Source organism: Ochotona princeps, chromosome 12, assembly GCF_030435755.1.
Source record: "Ochotona princeps isolate mOchPri1 chromosome 12, mOchPri1.hap1, whole genome shotgun sequence".
Lineage (NCBI taxonomy): Eukaryota > Metazoa > Chordata > Mammalia > Lagomorpha > Ochotonidae > Ochotona > Ochotona princeps.
The window spans coordinates 1277351-1298533 of NC_080843.1; the positions used below are offsets into that span (position 1 = coordinate 1277351).

Sequence of the window (21183 nt, forward strand, 5' to 3'; positions counted from 1 at the left end):
CCGGCAGCCCCGCCCCGCTCCCCGGACGGGCACCCGCCAGGGCCAATCCGGCGGCCGCCCTGCCTGCCCGGCGCCCAATCAGGACGCGGCGGGGGCGGGGCCGGCAGGGCTTTACTACGAGCAGGCCGGTCCTCCGGGAGGCGGAAGGAGAGGGCGGGCGGGGGGCGGCAGCGGCGGCGCGTGCGCACTGGCCACTCGGGGACGCGCCCGCGCGGGGCCTGCCACCCTTCCCAGCATCCCCGGCGGCCCCGGCGGCTGCGCACCTCCGCGCCGCCCGGCCTTTGTGCTCCCGGAGCTCGCGGAGAGCCGCTGCTCGGAGACGAAGGACCGCGTCCGAGCGCCTCGCGGGGCACGCGCCTGGCCGGACCCCCGCTCGGCACGCCGGGGCCTCCACCGAGGCGCCCGAGGCTGCAGCCGGCCAGCCGCGCCCGGCGCTCCGAGCCGCGGGCCCGTTGCCCGGGCGACGCCCCCCGCCCACTTCCGCCGCTGTGCCCGCCCCGCGCGGACCGGACTGGGCGCGGCGTTCTCGCCTTGTCCGCGAGTGTCCGCGTCGGGAGCTCTGCACGCTCGCCCGGGTGTGCCGCGGCGTCCTGTCCGTCCGCCCCGGGGGAGCGAAGGGCCGGGGGCCGGGACGGGTGTCCGCGGGACGTGAAGTGTTGATGGGGGGCACACGGTCCGGGGGGGTCGGGATGGGGCAGGGGGCTGTGGCATACGGGCAGCGCGGGGTCGCGGGTCCTCGGGCAGGCAGCCTTCCAGCCTCGGCCCGCCCGAGAGCCTGTGAGGGGAGTTTGGGTGAATCCCTGCAGCGGGATGTCTGCGTGGAACGGGGTAGCTTGATGGGGTCCACACGGGGCTCTCGGGTGCAGGGGAGACCAGTGGGGACTTGGAATCCTGGAATCTGGACTCCAGGTTAAATGGCGTTTCATCCTGCAAGTCCAGGCCTAGTCGGTTAATCCTCTGTGTGGCACCAGCATCCCATATGGACGCGGGTTCAAGTCCCAGCTGCTCTGCTTCCCATCTAATGGATGCGCCAGGTACCTGGGCCCCTGCACCCACGTGGGGGACCCGTAGGCGGCTCCTGGCTCCCAGCCTGCACAGTGGACAATGAGCCGCCGGTGGAAGATTGCTCCTTCACTCTAGGTGACTGCCTGCCTTTCAGGTAAAGCTCAGCTGGGAGTGTGGGCAGAGCCGCCTTAGCAGAAGTCGCCCTCTGAACAATCATTGCGCCTCCTCCTGCCATTCAGACCCAAAACTTCCTGCCAAGGGCTTCCGGGGCCAGCCACAGCCACGAACAGCTCCCTTCCCACGGAGCTGGGCCTGTTGGCTTTGTTAGGTGTTTGGTCAAGCTTCCCGGCCCCATAGGGAAAGCATAGTAACTGAGCGTGAATTTTATTTATTTATCTTAGGGTGTATTTGGTTTATTTTGGAGGCAGAGCCAACTTCTGCTATCTGATAGTTCACTACCCAAATGGCTGCAAGGTTGAAGCCAGGGTCTGGTCTCCATCTGGGTCTCCAAGTGGGTGGCAGGGCCACAAAGACTTGAACCATCTCCTGCTTTCTCAGGGGCCTTGGCAAGGTGCTGTGTTGGAAGGGGAGCAGCCGGGACTAGAACTGGGGGCTCTGATAGGACATGCCAGCAGCTACGCTAAATGCCCGCCCCCAGGAACATCACCAAGGAAACACATCATTAGGGAAACGCACTTAATTGTGAGAAATATTGAGTATTTTTAAAGATAACTAATGAATTGAAAGACTGAATAGCAGAAAGGAAGACACAGAAAAAGAGCGAGAAAAGTCTTCCTCTTGTGCTTGATGAAAACAAGGACCTGGCCTGGGCCAGGACGCCCACGTGGGTACAGGGACCCCAGAATGTGGGCCGTCCTTAGCTGCCTTCCCAATACATTAGCAGGGAGCTGCATCAGAAGTAGAGCAGCCAGGGCTCGAACCAGCGCCCACGAGGAACGCCAGTGCGGCAGGCAGGCAGTAGAGCACCAGGGCTCGAACCAGCGCCCACGAGGAACACCAGTGCGGCAGGCAGGCAGTAGAGCACCAGGGCTCGAACCAGCGCCCACGAGGAATGCCAGTGCGGCAGGCAGGCAGTGGCTCTACGCACGGTGCCCTAACACCAGCCCTGAATATACCAGTTCTTTAATTTTAGGATTGCTGCAAAAAGAATTTCTACTTCATTTATGGAAATGCCTTAAACACGTGCTACCATATTCTATTCTGCCAGGGACTTAAAGAAATGTTGTCCTGCAACACGATGTGATACTGAAGTGGCTTTCGCTAACACATGACAGTCATGCTTTTGTAATCTCTCATGTTAATTGGTCTTGTTTGGACCTAAGCGGGCAGGCCGGGGACTTGAGCAGAGCTGGCTGCTGGGCCGCAGTTTGCAGTCAGAAAGCACCCCTCCAGGCTGCAGAAGGCTCAGGTTTTCCTCACCCCCCCCCCCCGGACTCCCGGAAACCGTCCACAAGAACTGGCAGCCAAGGTCTGGCTCCGGGAGACAGAAGAGAACTGCTGTTCATTTCGAAGGAGTGGTTTGGCCGGTGCCCAGATGCGCTGCTGCGAGTTACCATGTTACAAGCCGCCCTGCTGAGGCCCTGGGAAAGCAGCGGGGATGAGCCATGCCTGGCCCTGCCATTCTGGTTCTCAGGCCGCAGTGGTGTCAGGCTTTCCTGCCAGAGCCACATGCGGAGTGAACCGGGGGTGGGAACACCTTGTGTCTCATGTCTCTTGCCATCACTGTGCCTTTCAAATAGATAAAGGTTTGAAGGGAAGATTCGCAGTGCCTGTGGCCAGTTCTGAGAGCAACCAGCTGTGCAGACTCGTGGGTGAGATCTGGGATCCAGTGTCAACATCTGGAAATGCCGCCCGTCCTCACGGAGCCTCAGCTTCCCAGCTGCTTTCCTGGCCGGACGGACTCCAGCTGGGCCTTCATCCGCTGGGCATGGAGCAGGCCTGCTGCCTCTCAGCTGTGCAGTCAGTGGGCTCCCGGCTGCACTGTTGAGGCTTGCTGGCTGTGGAGATTGCCCCTGAACCAGCCACCAGGTGCCCAGGGGGCCCCGAATCTCAGACATTCTCGGCAGAATGCAGAGGCTTACTTTCTGCTGACTGCGGGCTATCTTGTTGACCAAGCGCGCCTGGGGAGGTGCAAGGCATCTTCACTACCATTTCCTTTTCTATCACTTCTTTTTTAAAGATTTATTTATTTACTTTTATTGGAAAGGCGGATATACAGAGAGGAGGCGAGACACAGAGAGGAAGATCCTCTGTCCGCTGGTTCACTCCCCAAGTGAGCACAACGGCTGGAGCTGAGCCAATCCAAAGCCAGGAGCCAGGAACTTCTTCCGGGTCTCCCACACGGGTGCAGGGATCCAAGGCCTTGGGCTGTCCTCGACTGCTTTCCCAGGCCACAAGCAGGGAGCTGGATGGGAAGCGGGGCTGCCGGGATTAGAACCGGCGACCATATGGGATCCTGGTGCGTGCAAGTCGAGGACTTTATAGCCACTACGCTATCGCACCAGGCCCTTTTTATCACTTTTTTAACATTTCCTAAACGTATCAGTGCAAAGTTAGATTCCTTTTCTAGTTACATCTGTTTGTTCACTGGTTTGGGTTCCTGTAACTCACGCTCACTTATCCTGTTGCCTGAGACCTGGTGATTGCTTTCCAAGTCCTTTGTCATCTATTGTTAGAGTAGCTAACCATAGTAGTAGGCTATTGTTTAGTTAACTAGTAATTTTGATCTGCCTGCTTGCCCTGCAAAAACTCACGCTGTAGGTTGCCCAGTAAAATTCAGTAATGTGCATGGGTTCTTCTCGCCTTTACATCCCTGTGTCCCAAATGCTGGACACAGACGTCACACCTTGAGTCCCCACTAGAGGGCCCCCGAGACTGGATGCCCGGGGCAGGGCCACAGTGAGCCAGTCACAGCCCTGTCACCCTGGGAGTGACAACGTCAGAGTGCTTCCAGAGGAGTGCCTGCGGGCTGGGCGGCACCAGTGCGGAGCATTGCTTTGGGGGTCTCTTATACCAGGAGAACAGCGCTGGTGGTCCTGCCTAAAGGCCCAGGGCACCTCCATGTTCCCTGAAGCCGCAGCCAGATTTGGACTACAGATCTGCACCACATCTTCCTCGGTCCCACAGCTGCACAGCCGCTGGGTGCCGGGGAGTGCTGGGCGCCGGGAGTGCTGGGTGCCGGGGAGTGCTGGGTGCCGGGAGTGCTGGCCTCCGGGGAGTGCTGGCCGCTGGGGAGTATTAACGGAGGGCTTCTCCTTTTTCATCTTTGATGGCAACAGGGAGGCCTTGGAGGACCATTTGAAACACTATCAGAATACTATCTTTCTCAAGACAAAATGACAGAAGACTTTAAAGCTGGAAAGGAATCTCAAGAAGATATTTCTTGCTACAAACTGATAAATGCTAGCTTCCCGTTGTGGCCTTGACCTGGGAGTCCCAGGAAAGAACCTCAGAGCGCAGAAACGCTACCATTAGGGATGGAAACGTGGGTCTGACAAGGTAGCCTAGCAGCTAAATCCTCACCTTGCTTGCCCAGGATCCCATACGGGCCCTGATTCTGTCCCGACTGCTCTACTTCCCATCCAACTCCCTGCTTGTGGCCTGGGAAGGCAGTCGAAGATAGCTCAAAGCCTTGGGGCCCTGCACCCATGTGGGAGACCAGAAAGAAGCTCCTGCTTCCTGGTTTCAGATCAGCTCAGCTCTGGTCATTGTGGTTAGTTGGGGAGTAAACCAGCAGACACAAGATCTTTCTCTCCTCTCTCTGTAAATCTGCCTTTCTGATAACTTTTTTTTTTTTGTAGAATATACTAGGAAGTCTTTATTAACCAAGCTTGGCTGTGGCAGCGCCCACTAGAAGTAAGCAAGTAACAAGTTCACGTGGCAATCCAACCTTAGTTGAAACCTTGAGAGAAATAAATGGTTATTACCATGGAACCCGTCCATTAAACTGAAGCCGTATGGCTCAGCTTCCCCAGCAGGATCATATATCCTAAAGGACATACAGGAACCAACAGTTACCCTGCCCTGGCTTCTCTGCCCACATCCTACCACTGCTGGCCTCACCCTTGCTGGAACTCCTGACAGCACACAAACCAGAAATACAAAGCCCCTTAGCATTCCTCACTGGGCAGAGGGCGAGGAATACAGACCCGGAGGATATGTGCAGGAGGTGCCTGTCCTGGGAGACCCTGGGAGAGCCAGCAGCCACGGAGGAGGCCAGGAGCTGGAGGACAGGGCAGTAGAGGCAGGCAACCAAGAGCCAATAAAAACAAACCTTAAAAAAATAAATGTCAGGCCCGGCACAGTAGCCTAGTCGCTAAAGTCCTCACTTTACATGCCCAGGATCCCACATGGGCGCCGGTTCGTATCTTGGCTTCCCATCCAGCTCCCTGCGTGTGGGCTGGGAAAGCAGTGGAGGATGGCCCAAAGCCTTGTGACCCTGCACCTGTGTGGGAGACCCGGAAGAGCTCCTGGCTCCTGGCTTCAGATCACTTGTGACCTTGGGGAGTGAACCAGCAGAAGATCTTTCTGTTTCTCCTTCTAAATCTGACTTTCCTATACAAATAAATGTTCATTTTTTTAAAAAGTCACAGTGTGTGTGCACTCTGGGTGCTGACGTGGTGTGTGCACCCTGGGTGCTGGGTGCTGACGTGGTGCCACGTGCATCCTTTTTGCTGGGTGTAGATGCGGGTGTACGCTGTGTTCTGGGCCTCCCGAGCGCTGCAAGGTCGCCGCCCGCCGTGCAGGCCTCCGGGCTGCCGCCCGCCCGCGTCTCCCGGGCTTCCGGGGGCGGGCAGTGGAGGAGGCGTGGCTCGCGGCGGTGGCCGCCCTCCGCGTCCTGCGGGCGCCGACATGGTGCGGCCCTGTGCGCACGGCCTGGCCCGGCTGCTGCGGGCCGTCCCGGGCGTCTGTCCGTCCGCGCGGGCGGCGAGCGGCGGGCGCAGACGCGCGTGGCAGCAGCCCGCGGGCCGCGACACGGGAGTGCAGGTGTACAACAGCCGCACGGGAAGGAAGGAGCCGCTGGTGGTGGCGCGCGCGGACTCCACCTCCTGGTGGGTCGGGGCTGAGCGGCCGGGGGTCCCCGGGGTCTCCGCCGGCAGTGGTCACTGCGAGAGCGCCTGGATGGGGGCGCTCGCTGCCGGAAACGTGGAGCCCTTCTCACAGGTGCACCTTGCGTCCCAGGTACAGCTGCGGACCCACCGTGTACGACCACGCGCACCTCGGCCATGCGTGGTGAGTGTCCTGCCTTCCAACGGGCTGGCTAGTTTGGGAAAGCACGAGCCTCCGTGGGTGTCGTGGGTCTCAAGGGATGTCCACGGCCTCGGTGTGGGCGGGGAGCCCTTGCTGGCCGGCTCCCCGTGGGCCGGGTGGCTTCTGGCTGTGAGTCCCAGCCGTGGGATGGGTCAGGGCCTCTAGGAAGGCCCGGCCTGGTGATACCATCCCCGGGGGACCAGGGTGGCCCCCGGCCTTGGGGAGGGCACGCTGGCTTCCGGAGTCACAGTGGAAACAGCCCCCGAGTTGTGTAGGTTCTGGTGGGTGTGGGGAGAGCCTGGAGACCTGGCACCAGTCGCAGGCCCTGGTTGGTGTTCTTGTCTTGCCCGGCTTTCCCAAGGCCACAAGGATGGGGCACTCAGTGGTCAGCCTGCGGGCAGCTGACTTTTAAGTAGATCTTTTTGTAGTGTTCCCAAATGATGTTAACATCCAAGTGACCCTGGTAGGAAAAAAGAAAAAAACCCTGCTTAAATGGGTAAGCATCTTGGAAAAGATTTTTCAGGGTCCTTAACATTTTTTTTTTAAATTAATTTGTTAAGAGGGAGAAGAGCCCAAAAAGAACAATCGTGTCTACTGGTTCACCTCCCCTCCATACCCACAGTGGCTGGGACTGGGCTGAGAACCCCCCCATGCCCACAACGGCTGGGCTGAGCTCAGAGCCCCCCCATGCCCACAGCAGCTGGGCTGAGTACCCCCATGCCCACAGCAGCTGGGGCTGAGGCTCAGAGCCCCCCATGCCTACAGCAGCTGGGGCTGAGGCTCAGAGCCCCCCATGCCTACAGCAGCTGGGCGGAGAACCACCCCCATGCCCACAGAGGCTGAGGCTGGGCTCAGCATAAAGCAGGAGCTGGAAGCACAGCTCAGGTGTGCCCAGTGGGCGCGGGGACTGACCAGCTCAAGCCGGCCCTGCAGCCGCGTCCTGCCTCAGCTGGGACTGGAACCAGGCACAGGGTCCAGGTGACCTATACTAGTTCACAGTGGAGCCATTTTTGAAGATTTTTTTTTCTTTGAAAGGCAGGGTTAGAGAGCTCTGGGCTCTGCTGGTTCACTCCGTCAATGGCTGCACGGTCCAGCCCAAGCTGAAGTCAGGAGCCTGGCATTTCAGCTGGCTCTCCTGTGAGGTTGGCAGGGACCCCAAGTACTTGGGCCATTCTCTGCTGCTTTCCCAAGGCACATGAGCAGGGAGCTGGATGGGAAACGGGGCAGCCGGGACTCAAAGCGGTGCCCACGTGGAATGTTGGCTGCATGGGTGCCGCAGTGCTCATGGCAGCGGCCTGGTGTAGATCCTGGGGCTGCCCCGACACAACTCGGGGAAGACGGCTCGTGTCAGCCTGTGCGTTTATCAGTGACAAGTTACACTTTTAGACAGGAACAGGGTTTCCAGAGCTCTGATGTTCACTCGGCAGCTCTCCCCTTGGCCTGAGAGCCTCAGCTTGAAGCCTGTAGGGAGCCAGCCAGCCAGCTCAGACTGGAGGAGCAGGCCCGAGGGGCAAGGCCTGCCTCTGGGAGAGCGACCTTTGAAGACCACTCACAGCCTTCCCTCCCATCTCTCTCAGCTCCTACGTGCGCTTCGATGTCATCCGGAGGGTCCTCACCAAGGTGTTTGGCTGCAACATTGTCATGGCGATGGGCATCACGGATGTGGACGACAAAATCATCACGAGAGCCAATGAGGTAAGCCCGACTACTGGAGGCGGAACCCCACCGGCACCCCTCGCCCCACAGGACACACCCACCACACCTGTCTGCCCCAGCCCACAGGCTGCCTGAAGGCTGAGCCCCACAGGGCACCCCTGGCCCCACAGGCACCCCTCGCTGCACCTGTGTGCCCCGGCCCACAAGCTGCTCCCACCGCCGTGTGCTGAGGGAGCCGGATCCTCAGCCTCCACCCCACGTTGGCAGGGTCCATGTTGTTGCTAACGTGTGACTTAGAAGGCGCTTCATCTCACTTACCCCTCATGTCTGTGTATTTGAAAGTCAGAGAGTGCTCTTCCGTGCTGTTCCCTCCCAGGTGAGCACAGCAGCCAGGCTGGGCCAGGCCAAAGCTGTGTCTCCCATGTGGGCGTCTTCAGCGTCCCCTGCAGGCTGCTAGCAGGGAGCGGGGCGGGAAGTGGGGCAGCCAGGATGTGAGCTGGTGCCCTGTGGGTGCTGGCGTCACTGGGGGCAGCTTTACCTACTGTGCCTAATGTTGGCCCATGAAGATTTTTTAAATACCTGAGGTGAGCTCAGCCCCGGGGTACAGTGGCGAGGCCGGTGCGAAGCAGTGATGGCCCCACCACCTCTCACAGCATCGCCCTCTATGTCTGAGGTGAAAATCTGGTCTCCTTTTTTTTTTAAGGTTTTTATTTCTTTTTATTGGAAAGGCAGATCTACAGAGGAGATTGCAGAGAGAAAGAGCTTCTGCTGTGGGGTCACTCCCCAAGTGGCCTCCACTGCGCAGCTCATCAGCCCAAAGCCAGGAGCTTCCGGGTATCCCAGGCAGGTGTAGGGTCTCAGGGCCCTTTGTGTCCCTCACTGTCGTGGGCCATCCTGCACAGGCAGGGAGCTGGAGGGAAGTAGGGCAGTGGAGGCATGAACCAGTGCTCATGTTGGATCCTGGAATGTGCAAGGTGAGGATTAGGCACCGAGCCGTCATGCGGGGCCCAGAAACCTGGCTTCCAATATGGTGCCCCTCCTTTGCTGGTGTTTTTATTGAAAAAGTGTTTTAAATGTGCTTTGTTTATCTGAGAAGCAGAAAACCAGGAAGCGGGTGAGAGAGAGAAAGAGAGAGAGAGAGAGAGAGAGAGAGAGAGAGAGGAAACTTTCATATCCTGACCTGCTGGGAGCCTGGTCATTGATCAGGGTCTCGGTGCTGAAGCCGTCACTGCTGCCTCCCAGGAGCTGAAGTCAGGACACAAACCCCGGTCCTGGGGTGCGGAATGTGGCTGTTCCCAGTAAGGGCCAGTGCCCGACCCCCCATCCTGTGACGCAGCGTGCTCCCCGGTCCTGCCGGGTCGTCTGTCATGTCTCTTCACTTCTCTGCATTGCCACCTCCTGTCCCTTGCTGTCAGAAACTGGACCTTGGGGCCGCCCACGGCTGTCGTGTGTGTCCCTCACTGTCGGAAACTGGGCCTTGGGGCTGCCCACGCTGTGTCCCCTGACATGGTCTGGCCATGGGGCCCGGCCTCCCATGTGTGTTAGGAGGGTCCCCTGACGTGGTCTGGCCCTGGGGCCCAGCCTCCCACGTGTGTTAGGAGGGTCCCCTGACGTGGCCTGGGAAGCCACAGGCAACGGCTTGAGTTTCTGTCCTGTCGCTTCCGAGGGAGACGCAGGCGGAAGCCGGGTTGTTTAGGGGTGCGCGGTGGATGGAAGCAGTCTGTTCCTGTCACTCTGACTTTCAAAGAATCAGCAAGTTACACCCCAAAGTTTTCCTTAAAAATTTCCATTTCATGCACTTTCTGGTCTTTTAAAGATGTGCTTCCCCTGAGGCGATGGATAAACTGGGAACTGGGGTTTCTTAGTGTTACAAAGTTTAGATGAATTTTGTCCTTGTCTTAGAAAAGATAAGATTTGTTGTTACCTAGTGGGAACAGCATCGCCCTTTGTTCCCTGTTCTCTGTAACACAAAACCAGGTTGGTAATCGTTTTTGCTAGCTTTGCTGCTGGCATGAGTTAGCACCCAGAGTGGCCCCCGAAACACCCCGCCCCTTGCCTGCTGAGCCCCCGACCTGCGGTCGCCCCGCCAACCACTCCCGTGCCCCGGCAGATGCAGATCTCACCTGTGGCCCTGGCCACGCTCTACGAGGAAGGTTTCAAGCAAGACATGGCGGCCCTGAAGGTGAGGAGTGGGACGGCGGGGCCCAGCTGCACCTGGAGCCTCAGGGACATGGCCGCTTGTTCGCTTCCCCCAGGTCTTGCCGCCGACTGTGTACCTGAGGGTGACGGAAAATATCCCTCGGATTGTTGCATTCATCCAAGGCATAGTGGCCCGCGGGCACGCCTACCCCACAGCCCAAGGTAGGATTGCCCTGTTAAAGCCAGTGATTGCACCGGCCAGCCTGGTGGCACCCTCGGGCCACCTGCTGTGCTTGGGCCCTTGTACCCCCAAGGGAGACCTGGAAGAAGCGCCTGGCTCCAGACTTCGGGTTGGTTCAGCTCCAGCTGTTGTGGCCACGTGGAGAGTGAGCCAGCCAGTGCAGTTCTTCCAACTAAATAAGCAAATCTTAAAGAAGTTTTCGTAACAAAATCAGAGAGCAAAATAGATCCTTTCAAAGATTTATTTACTTATTTTTATTGGAAAAGCAGATTTAAGATTTACCAAAAAGAGACGCGGAGGGATCTTCCATCCACTGGTTCACCCTCAGATTGCTGCAACAGCTGGAGCGGGGTTGATCCAGTGCCAGAAACCTCTTCCAGGTCTCCCACATGGATTAAGTTTTTCAAAGCTTGGGCCATCCTGCACTGCCTTCCCAGGCCACAGGCAGGGATTTGGTTGGGGAGTGGAGCAGCCGCGATTAGAACCGGCGCCCCTGTGGGATGGCAGAGCTTGGAAGTGGAAGATTAGTCAGTTGAACGATTGTGCGGGCCCCAAAATAAATGAATCTTTTTTTTTAAGGTTTATTTATTTTTTATTACAAAGTGAGATATACAGAGAGGAGGAGAGACAGAGAGGAAGATCTTCCATCTGATGATTCACTCCCCAAGTGACTGCAATGGCCGGTGCTGCACCGATCCGAAGCCGGGAACCAGGAACCTCTTCCGGGTCTCCCACGCGGGTGCAGGGTCCCAAAGCTTTGGACCGTCCTCGACTGCCTTCCCAGGCCACAAGCAGGGAGCTGGATGGGAAGTGGAGCAGCTGGGATTAGAACTGGTGCCCATATGGGATCCCGGGGCATTCAAGGCGAAGACTTTAGCCGCTAGGCCACGCCGCCAGGCCCAAAATAAATGAATCTTAAGAAAAGAAAGAAAGAAAAGCAGAAGTTTAGGCTTCGTTCCTGACCTGTTGCGAAGCATTTGCATTTAAACAGAAAAGAAAAGCATTTCTCCTCACTTCACACAGGCCTGGGCACCATCCTTTCCCCGTGGTGTCGCGTGTTCCTACTGTGCCCGGCCTGTGTGGCTTCCCATCTCTTAAAGTCTCTGACCCTGGCCTGGAAACCGGTGAAGGCCACATGCCAGCCTCGGTCTGCGTGGGGCTCCTGCGGGAGAGGCCGTGCGGGCGTGGGCGTGACCTGACCCCCTTTGTCAAACAGGCAACGTCTACTTCGACCTGCGATCCATAGGAGACAAGTATGGCACGCTCGTCGCTGAGGTCCCCGCTGCAGCCACGGAGCCAGGTGGGTGGGCCGCACGCTGCTCGGGTTCTCTGAACGGATGGAGCTGGAGTGTGAAGGGTCCTCCGAGTTCATGAGAAACTGTTGTGTGAAAACCGGCACAGGCTGCAGGATTTCCCCACCAGGTGGACTGCTTTATTCATTGAAAGGCACAGTGTCACAGAAGGGAAGTGACAGAAATGCAGTCCCGTGTTCACCCCCCACAGACCCTTCTCAGCCTGGGCTGGGTCAGGCCAAGCTGGCAGGGCAGACTAGCTTGCCGCCGCTTCCCAGGGTGTGCTGTGGCTGCTGGCACTGGGAGCAGGGCCGGGACTTGACCCCAGGGACTGCAGTGTGGGCGTGCATGGCTGGACCTAGTGCCACCCTCAGCTTTTCACTGTTTCCCAGGAACTGTGAAGTTCCCGATTTGCAGCAGCCAGTGAAGTGCCTTCCTGCACGGGTACCCCTCGTGGCTCAGCTCCCCGCACTGGGCTCTGTGGGCCTCCCGTCCCCTTTGCGAACTTGTGTGTGCTTGGGTCGTGTCTGCACCTGCAGTGTGCGGTCCTCCTCCGCCATGCCCGTGACTGCTTCGCCACGTCATGACCACAGGGAAATTGACTGGCAAAGGATGGTATTTACGGGAGGCCTTCGGACGTGTCAGGCATGGAGCCTAAAGACAAGCCATCCAGTAGTTACCTGTCGCTTGGGGTTATCTCGCTGCCCTGTTAACTGCTTGTGGAGCCCAACTATTAATAGCATCTGCTACCCCTGCCCCACCCAGGCTAGGACAGAAAGTTCTAGATCCTGTGCATGCGAGGCGTGGAGGCAGAGGAGGCATCTCTGATGGGTACACTTGGTAATGTCCATACCAGATTTAGTGCCGTGTTAGGCTGCCGGCGAAGCTCAGAGGAATGTGGTACAGGCCAGCCTGTGGCTTGCCCTGCCGTAACCACTGCCACCACGTGGCGGGAGAGGAGAGGGAGGGCGTGCAGGGGGCTCTCCCGCAGGAAGGAGCCGGGCTGGGCCAGTGCTGCCATGGCTGGGGCTGCCAGGCCAGTGCTGCCAAGGCTGGGGCTGCCAGGCCAGTGCTGCCATGGCTGGGGCTGCCGTAGCTGGGGCCGGATCCCTCCTGCTGACTGCCCTCTCGTTGCTACCAGCCGACGCTGACAAGCGCCATGCTGCCGACTTCGCCCTGTGGAAGGCGGCCAAGCCCCGGGAAGTGTGCTGGGCCTCGCCTTGGGGCAGTGGCCGGCCCGGCTGGCACATTGAGTGCTCTGCTGTTGCCAGGTATGTGTGCCGGGCTCCTCATGGGTGGGGGCACTGAGACTGAGGGGTGGGAAAGCCACTAGCCCTGCCTCAGTTTCCCCAGCAGCCCTGCTGTGCATGTAGGGTGTGGGACCAGAGGCCCTCCAGCTGGTGGAGCCTGATGGCGCAGCCTCGTGCGGCAGGCTGGTGGCTGAGGTGTGCTGCGCGGGGTGCTGTGCGGGCACTGGGGAGGCGTGTACAGACGGCTGTGTGCTGTCTTGAGCTCTGTTTAATTGAGCTGCCAATTTGCGTTCAGCTGCTTGAAAGGCAAAGTGAGACACACTCAGAGAGAGAGAGAGAAAGAGAGTGTTTGCATCTGCTGGTTTTCTCCCCGAATGCTTGCAGTGGCGGGGGCTGGGTCGGAGCTTGGACTGGGTCTCCCATGAGAGCGGCTGGGCCCAAGGCGGGACCCCTCACTGCTGCCTCAGCAGGGAGCTGGAAGCCATGTATTCGGGGCTTGAACTGGGAACTCCAGCTGGGACAAGGCATCCCACGCCGTGGCTTCACCCGCCTTGCCATGGTGCCCACCCCCAAAGAATGTTTTAATGCTATTTTCTGTGATTTTTGTGAAATACCCTCATAGAGCCATGAAAGAGCTAAATTTTCAAAAGCCAAATGGAAAATTCTCATCATTTCATAGTTTTGGTCTCTGGTTAGTTGGGAAATTGCTAAACTCCACCTATTCAAAGGGACACGGGCATGTTTAAAAAAATGTGTCCGGAGCAGAGCATCTTGTGTGAAGTGTGAGAAGCCGTGGCTTGGGGAGCTGACGAAGGGGGAGGGAGGGTTGTGCTGTGCCGTGAGCCAGGTCGGTGAGGTGGACCGCTGCGTGCCGAGACGCTAGTGGCCGGGGCCGGGCTGTGCCTGCGCTGTCTGCTCAGGTGCCCGGCTGACCGGCCCGTGGCCCGTGTCCCCGCAGCATGGTGTTCGGGAGCCAGCTGGACATCCACACGGGCGGGGTTGACCTGGCCTTCCCGCATCATGAGAATGAGATTGCACAAAGCGAAGTCTTCCACCAGTGCAGCCAGTGGGGCAATTACTTCCTGCATTCTGGTAGGTGCGGATGCCAGGGAGCTGGCGCCATGCCCGCCCCATCCGAGCCTGCAGCCGAGGGGTCCCTTTGCTGCAGGAGTCAGCCGGGTACGGCTGTCGAACCTGGTGCTGTGGCCTCACTTTCCTGACATTGTCACAGTTATATAGTGAATGCTTTGGTATGCTTGGTGTGAGTGATGTGACCCCAGACAGGCGAGCTGAGGTGCCTTTTCGGGAGGTACCAGTTCCAGGAAACTAGGCCGAGGAGCGCCCTGGAGCTGGAAGTGGAGGACAGCGGTTATGGGCCTCAGAGTGGGAGGCTTGTGGGGCACAGTCCAGGATGGACCCCGGCCTTCCTCTCGTCCTTTATACACACATACACCTAGTCTCAGCTGTTGGCTGGGGCCCCGTGTCCTTGTCCCTGAGGGTGCACTGGCACTGGACAGAGAGTAAACAGGTGTTTGCATGGTGCTGAGGCCGGGGAAGGCGCGGGCCTGTGGTGTGGTGTGCACACGTGTAACACTGTTACAAGTACACTGCATGGGTATACTCGCGTCAGAACCCACCTCAGAATGTCATGGGTATGTGAGCAATGGCAGGAAGTGCACCTGTTAGAGAGATGTCCGCATGTGCTGGGCACACGTGTGTTACAGAGCCCACACTGTGCCTGTGTGGCTGTGCACCTGTTAGAGAGATGTCCGCATGTGCCTGTCTCAAAGCTCCCAGTGGCGCAGCCCTGCGCCTAGGGGTTGGGTATGCAGGTTCTAGAATGTGATTCCCTAAGGACTTCCTGTGGAGACGGAAGTCCCAGTCCCAGGCTGGCCTGCAGCTGCCCTGCGCCTAGGCCCTGGGAGGAGGCTTGGCCCTGCCCTTCCCGGCCACCTAGGGCACGCCCTCCTCCCCCCATTCCACCGAACGCTTCTGTTTTCATTTCAGGGCATTTGCACGTGAAAGGCAGAGAGGAAAAAATGTCCAAATCGTTGAAGAACTACGTCACTATTAAGGTAGCTATGATGCCCGTGTTCCTGTTAAGGTGGGTGCCTTGGCCTGTGGTCGCCCATGCCTGGCTGGCTGGGCCTTGTGGGTGCTGGCGCCCTCCGAGAACCACAGGACCCTATCACTAGTGGCTCTGACCTCACCTTGGCCTGTGGTCGCCCATGTCTGGCTGGCTGGGCCTTGTGGGTGCTGGCGCCCTCCGAGAACCACAGGACCCTATCACTAGTGGTTCTGACCTCACCTTGCTCTTCTCTTGTCCCCACACCCTGGGTGGGGGTGGCCCAAGTCACGGCACCACCTGTGCCAGGAGTCAGGAGGCCGTGGGGAGCGGTTCCCAAAGCTGCAGCTCGTGGCGAGGCACACAGGTCTCTTGGAGTGTGCCAGAGGCTGGGGGATGCAGGGCTCCTGGGGCGGGCTCTTAGTGTGAGGGCGGAGCCCCAGCCACACCCCTGCTGGGAGGGATGGGGGTGAGGGGCTCTCCCCGGGAAATGCTTGAAAAATCGGAGGGCAGCTTTGGGATGCAGGGGCCCTGGGAGCCGCGGGGTGTAGTGGCAGAGACGGGTGCAGCTGTGGCCCCCCGGGGTGCTGGCTGCCCTCAGGTGGCCCAGAGTCTCTAAGAGGGCCTCTCCCTGCATCTCTCTGTCTATGCGTCCTCCTCCGCTCTGAGTGGGGGCTTGTGTGCAGCCGGGGCAGGGAGGCAACGCAGAGCCTGGGCCGGGGGGCTCAGAATCCCGCCTTCTGCCAGTGAGCGGGGCCAGGCTCTGGGCCCCACCTGAGCCTGGGCGACCCCCGCCGTGACTGCCCCGGAGAATCCGAGCTGCCCCTCCTCAGCACGGGCCAGTCGCTGTCCCTGACTCACACTGTCCCTGACGGTGCCATGGTAGCACCGTCCTCACTCCCCAGGGGTTTGGGCTGGCAGGGCCGAGAGCTGCCTTGTCTCTAAGCTCCCTTGCACGCAGAGATGGGGCAGAGGGGACAGACAGGTTCCTGGGGACGAAGCAAGGCTCCCTGGGAAGTGGGGTCTTGGGGACACAGGTCTGTCCCCCTCTGCCCTCCCCAGGACTTCCTGCGCACCTTCTCCCCAGATGTCTTCCGGCTGTTCTGTGTGCGAAGCAACTACCGCTCAGGTGAGCTGGGCCTACCTGTGCCGCTGCCCCTCCATGCCCGGTGCCTCCTTCCCCTGCCCCCTCCTGCCCCACACATCCAGGTCGGCCCCCATGCTGTCGCCAGCATCCCCTGCTGGTTCACCCCACATGCTCCTGCACGGTGGGGGCAATGGCGGTTTGTTGCCAGGAAGCTGGGAGGGTGGAGCTGTGGTCGCCCTGTGGGATGGCTCCCTGCCTGGCTTCCCGGAGGAGTGAGGCTGGGCCCACGGATGCTGCTGCCCTTCTTAGTACCTCTCGCCCTCAGCTGTGGACTACAGCAGCAGCAGCATGCTGGACGCCCAGCACCTGCTACTGCGGCTGGCCGCCTTCGTGGAAGACTCGCGTGCCTACATGAAGGGGCAGCTGGCGGGCGGCGCAGTGGGGGAGGCCGCGCTGTGGGAGAGGTAAGGCTGCCGGGCCCTGGGTGATCCTCAGCTCACCAGGCTGCTGGGCCTGGCTCCACGTACCCATAGATGCAAGCAGCAGCTGGGTGGGTGCTGGCACTGACAGAGAGCAGTGTCCCTGTTCCTTCACGTGGGGAGGGGCTGTGTCCCTCGGAAGTCAGCAGCACCAATAGCTGTGTTGGTCAGAGCTGCGCCAGGGGCACCAACCAAGATGAAGGGGGCGGGCTCACAGTGCCCGCTGCAGGCAGACGTGACTGCTGGCCTCTGGAGGATGCTGGCTCTTCTGAGTGTGTCTGATGGTGGAGGTGGAGAAATGGGATGTGGCCAGAGGTGGCCCGTGTGGGGACCGGTGCTGATACCTTCGGGGCAGTAGGGGCGGGCAGGTGGTGGCCAGAGGTGGCCCGTGTGGGGACCGGTGCTGACCCACTCAGGGCAGCAGGGGCGGGCAGGCGGGTGAGGAGCACACCCACTCGCGCAGGGATGTGGGAACTGCAGGTGGTCACCCTCTGAGCCCAGGACCCCACACTGTTGCTCAGGGTGGCTTGGACGCCTCTCGCTGTGCAGGGAACAGGGTTCCTCGGAACAGCCACAGAGGCATGGCAGGCCAACTCAAGGCCAGCCCATCTGTGCCCGCACCCCTCCCCTGCCACACCTGCTCCCCCAGGCCGCACAGCAGGTTGTGTGGGGCCTCCTGCAGTGGTTGGTCAGAGGACAGAGGGTTGCTTGGGGTCTCCAGGCAGCCCCGCCTCCTGCCATAGCTTCCCTCCTCCCTGGACTCTGTCCAGGTCCCCTATGAGGGTGGCAGTCCCTGGGGCCATCACTGCTGTCTCCCGGTGTGCGTGGCAGGAAGCTGAGGTGAGGGCCCCAGGGGCCAGGGGCCACTCCCTGGTGCAGCCTCCATGCTTGGCTGGTGAGAGTGCCGCTTGCTCTGTGGGTCTGAAGTCGTCAGAAGCCTGGCCTCGGCGTGTGCTTCTACCAGCCACCTGCTCTTTTTTTTTTTTTTTTTAAAGATTTATTTTTATTACAGTCAGATATACACAGAGGAGGAGAGACAGAGAGGAAGATCTTCCGTCTGATGATTCACTCCCTAAGTGACCGCAACGGGCTGATGCACACCGATCCGATGCAGGGAACCAGGAACCTCTTCCGGGTCTCCCACGCGGGTGCGGTGTCCCAACGCATTGGGCCGTCCTCGACTGCTTTCCCAGGGCACAAGCAGGGAGCTGGATGGGAAGCGGAGCTGCCGGGATTAGAACCGGCGCCCATATGGGATCCCGGGGCATTCAAGGCGAAGACTTTAGCCGCTAGGCCACGCCGCTGGGCCCCAGCCACCTGCTCTTTGGTCTCCTGACAGGCTGCCAGCAGGCGGTGACTGCTCCCTGTGAGACTCAGCATAATTGGGACGGGTCTCTGAGTTACAGTCCCTGGCCCACATTCAGCGCTGAGGCACAGATGGCAGAGCTGGCATCACATGTGGGCACTGTTCCACTTCCAATCCAGCTCCCTGCTAATGACCTAGGAAAGTGGCAGAGGACGGCAGGGTGTTTGGGCGCCTGCACCCACATGGAGGCCTGGAGGGAGTTTGTTCTGGCTCTGGACTGGTGCAGACCTGGCTGTCGCAGCCACTTAGTGAACCGCACATGGCTGCTCTCCACCACCACCCCTATAACCCTGCCATTCACAGAAACAGATCTTAACGATTAGGAAACCCCCTCAGGAGGTTTGTGCAGCCGGGCTGGCCAGGCCGTGACCTGTCAACTCGTGTTTCCGCAGGCTCAGCCGCGTGCCAGGGGTCGTGAGGGCGGCGCTAGCCGATGACTTCGACACGCCCCGGGCCGTGGGGGCTGTGCTGGACCTTGTACACCACGCGAGCAGAGAGCTCAGGGCGGCCGCCAAGGTAAGGCCGGCTCAGCACCTCACTGCCTCGGCCTGGGGGCTCAGGGCCGAGGCTGCAGGCGGGCAGGCGTCCGTCCTGCATGGTTCCTAAGCCTGTGCCTCACTTCCTAGCCCAGGAGCCCCATGCAGAAGTGCCTATGGGAGGCGCTGCATCTTGGAGGGACTTGGTGGCACGGGAGCTGGCTGCTGAGGCGCCTGGGTGGTGACACCCTTGCCCCGCACCTCCTTGGCCCCAAGGGCAGCCCCTTGGGTGCGTCCCCATCTGCTGTCTGCTGTGGTAACTCCCGGTTACCCCCAAGGCAGGACCGAGCTGGTGCCCCGCTGCTGAGGGCACCTGGGAGTGTCCTGCGTCTGCTTGGCCCAGGACATGGGCCGTTGGGGCCTTGCCCTCAGGGTGGCCATGAGGGTTCTGGTCCAGACCTTCCTCCGCTGTCAGGGCTGCCCAGCTCCTCCCTGGCCATGTGCCATTCTCTGGGCCCGAGTGACCTGTAGGTGGGTGACAGGTGCATGGGGCGCCAGTCCAGGTGAGTGGGCAGAGAGGGTCCAGCTCCCACGGTGGCCAGCAGGGGTGGGCCCAGGGCCAGGCTGTCCCAGCCCTGCTCTCCACCCCCCGTAGGTAGTCAGGGGCAGAGCCTCGGACTATGGCTCCCACAGCTTTCCCTCAAGCTCTGGCCCTCCACCCCAGGACCCCAGGATCGGGGCTCACCCGGCAGAGGCTTCCACTCCTGGAGCCCTGCTCCCGCCACCTTCCCTTCGCTACCCTGGGAACTGCACCCCGTCACTGGTGGAGAAGCCCAGCTGTCCTGCCCATGTCACAGGTGGGCAGCCCAAGCCCTGGCCTCCAGCCTGTGGCCAGCCATATCAGGCCATTTGCTCTGCCCTGTCCTCGACTTCCTTCATATACTCAGAGCTGGCGGCTGTTTCCAAACGTTTAAATTAGGGCTTATAAAAAAGTTTTTTTAAATTTAAATTAGTTCACCTGAGGGGATGTTACACAAAGAGGACGGAGATCTTGCATCCACTAGCTCACTCCCCAGACGGCTACCATGGCCAGGCTGGGCCAGGCTGGGCCAGGAGCTCCACCGGGTTTCCCACACGTGTTCAGGGGCCCTGGCACTGCTCTCCCAGGTGCCAGCTGTGTGCCCTGTCTTCCAGGACCCCAGTGGCCCCCGGAGTCCTGCGGTGCTGGGTGCCATCGTGTCCTACGTGGAAGAGTTTTTTGCGACTGTTGGGATTTCCCTAACGGATCAGCAGGTGCGCCGTCTCCTGTGTGTGCTTAGCTCTGGGGTGCCCACACCCCACGTGCAGGGCCCCCTTTGTAGCCGTTTATGGAAGACACTTTTCCTGAAATCCACGTCCTGGCACTGCACTGTGCACTGACCGACTTGGAGTGGCCCAGGCACCACACTGTACCCACTGCATCTCTGACCCTCTCAGTGCCCAGGGCCCACGGGCAGCAAGGGAAGCCCCCTGTAGACTGGCTGCTGGCCTCCTTCCCCTCAGGGGTCCCTGCTGTTCCTGTGGGATGCACGTCCCAGCATCCCCACCTACTTGCTCTGTCCCCTTCTGCTACTGCCTGGTGATGCCTGCCTGGGCCCCTCAATGGGTGGGGTGGCTGTATGTTGCCACAGCTTCCCACCTTGACCAACCCAGATGTCCACAGCTACAGGGATGCAGGACCTTGCTGTGTTCCCTCAGTGTGGAGACCCCTCCCCAGCAGGGCTGCCCCTTGGGTGTCCATGTGCACCCCGAGGTCACTTCGCTCTGCTGCAGCCTGCAGAGGCCATCCTGTGTGTTCCTGAGGCGGAGGCCTGGGGCTGGCTTGTGACTGGACACTGGTGCCGTTCCCTGCTTGTCCCTCTGCCCAGGCCCGGGACCAGCCCTGCTCTTGCATATGTGGCTGTGTCTGAGTGGGGCCTCTGGGGTCCAGTGTGTTGCAGGAGACACCAGCTCGACCACGCTGCGCGGCGTGGTAGAAGAGCTGCTGCAGTTCCGGCTGAAGGTCCGGCAGTTGGCGCTGGCCACACCTGACACTGGTGGGGAGGCCCGGCGGCCCCTGCTGGAGGCCTGCGATGAGCTGCGCCGGAACCTGGCTGCCCACGGCATCAGCATCAAGGTGAGCCTGGGCCTGCTGCTGGGGTGCCAGGCTCAGCGGGGAGGACCAGGCCCTGCTTGCACGCACTCGCTCGCACACACACACATACACAGGTGCTCCTGTCGTCTGGCGAGGTGGCATCCTATGAGTGAGGGGCGAGCGCCCATCTGCTCACAGGACCTCCTTGTCCCCCCAGGACAGAAGTAGCACAGTGTCCACGTGGGAGCTGCTGGACCCAAGGATGAGACAGCAGAAGCCGGGGGGCTGAGGCAGCAGGGCGGGACGTCCTGGTGCAGTTGTTGGCAGTAACAATAAATGCATGGGCGCTGTCTGCTGTCTGGGCCTCCCCGTGCAGTGCCAGGCCTCGTGCTCCGATCGGCAACGTGGGGTCCCCCAGGGAGACGTCCGATGAGCTGTACCTGGTGGCGACAGAGGGTCGGAACCAGGATATAGAGGCTGGATGGCTGGAGGGGCTCCTGTGCAGGTGGGGCCTGGTGGTGCCCTTGAACACCTTGCCCACGTAATAGGTGCAACACCAGGTGTAAAACGAGCAGGCAAGAGGCAGGTAACCCCGCCTGCCCCCCACCTTGGTGGATGAGTGTGAGTGTGGCCAGTGTCTTTGCACACTGGTGACCCTGAGAGCCCTGGCACTCCCAAGCCACAGGGAGGGCAGGAGGACCCAAGCTCCCCACTGGATGTGTTAAGGGGAGTGGGGCTGCTGA

At 60.2% G+C, this 21183-nt stretch overlaps 1 protein-coding gene across 3 annotated transcripts; it reads left to right on the forward strand.

Annotated features, from left to right (window-relative positions):
- The first annotated feature begins 5864 nt into the window (after window positions 1–5864).
- Window positions 5865–20797, forward strand: CARS2 (cysteinyl-tRNA synthetase 2, mitochondrial). 3 transcript variants are annotated; one of them, XM_004577614.2, is made up of 15 exons: window positions 5865–6077; window positions 6208–6258; window positions 7854–7971; window positions 10043–10114; window positions 10188–10293; window positions 11529–11612; window positions 12746–12875; window positions 13813–13946; window positions 14862–14929; window positions 15982–16048; window positions 16332–16470; window positions 18244–18367; window positions 19522–19620; window positions 20297–20482; window positions 20658–20797. In XM_004577614.2, the coding sequence occupies exons 1-15, from the start codon at window positions 5878–5880 to the stop codon at window positions 20727–20729; spliced, it is 1650 nt and encodes a 549-aa protein (XP_004577671.2). In that variant the 5' UTR covers window positions 5865–5877; the 3' UTR covers window positions 20730–20797. The 3 variants fall into 3 exon arrangements, with proteins under 3 accessions (XP_004577671.2, XP_058526786.1, XP_058526785.1); XM_058670803.1 differs by having other exon boundaries at window positions 20663–20797; XM_058670802.1 differs by having other exon boundaries at window positions 6214–6258.
- The last annotated feature ends 386 nt before the right edge of the window (window positions 20798–21183 follow it).

What these genes read in the sequence shown, in the direction of transcription:
- CARS2 (XM_004577614.2), top strand. Translation starts at nt 5,878, where the DNA reads ATGGTGCGGCCCTGTGCGCACGGCCTGGCCCGGCTGCTGCGGGCCGTC. An exon ending in GCGCACCTCGGCCATGCGTG is followed by an intron (nt 6,259 to 7,853) that starts GTGAGTGTCCTG and finishes CATCTCTCTCAG; the next exon opens with CTCCTACGTGCGCTTCGATG. An exon ending in AGAACTACGTCACTATTAAG is followed by an intron (nt 14,930 to 15,981) that starts GTAGCTATGATG and finishes TGCCCTCCCCAG; the next exon opens with GACTTCCTGCGCACCTTCTC.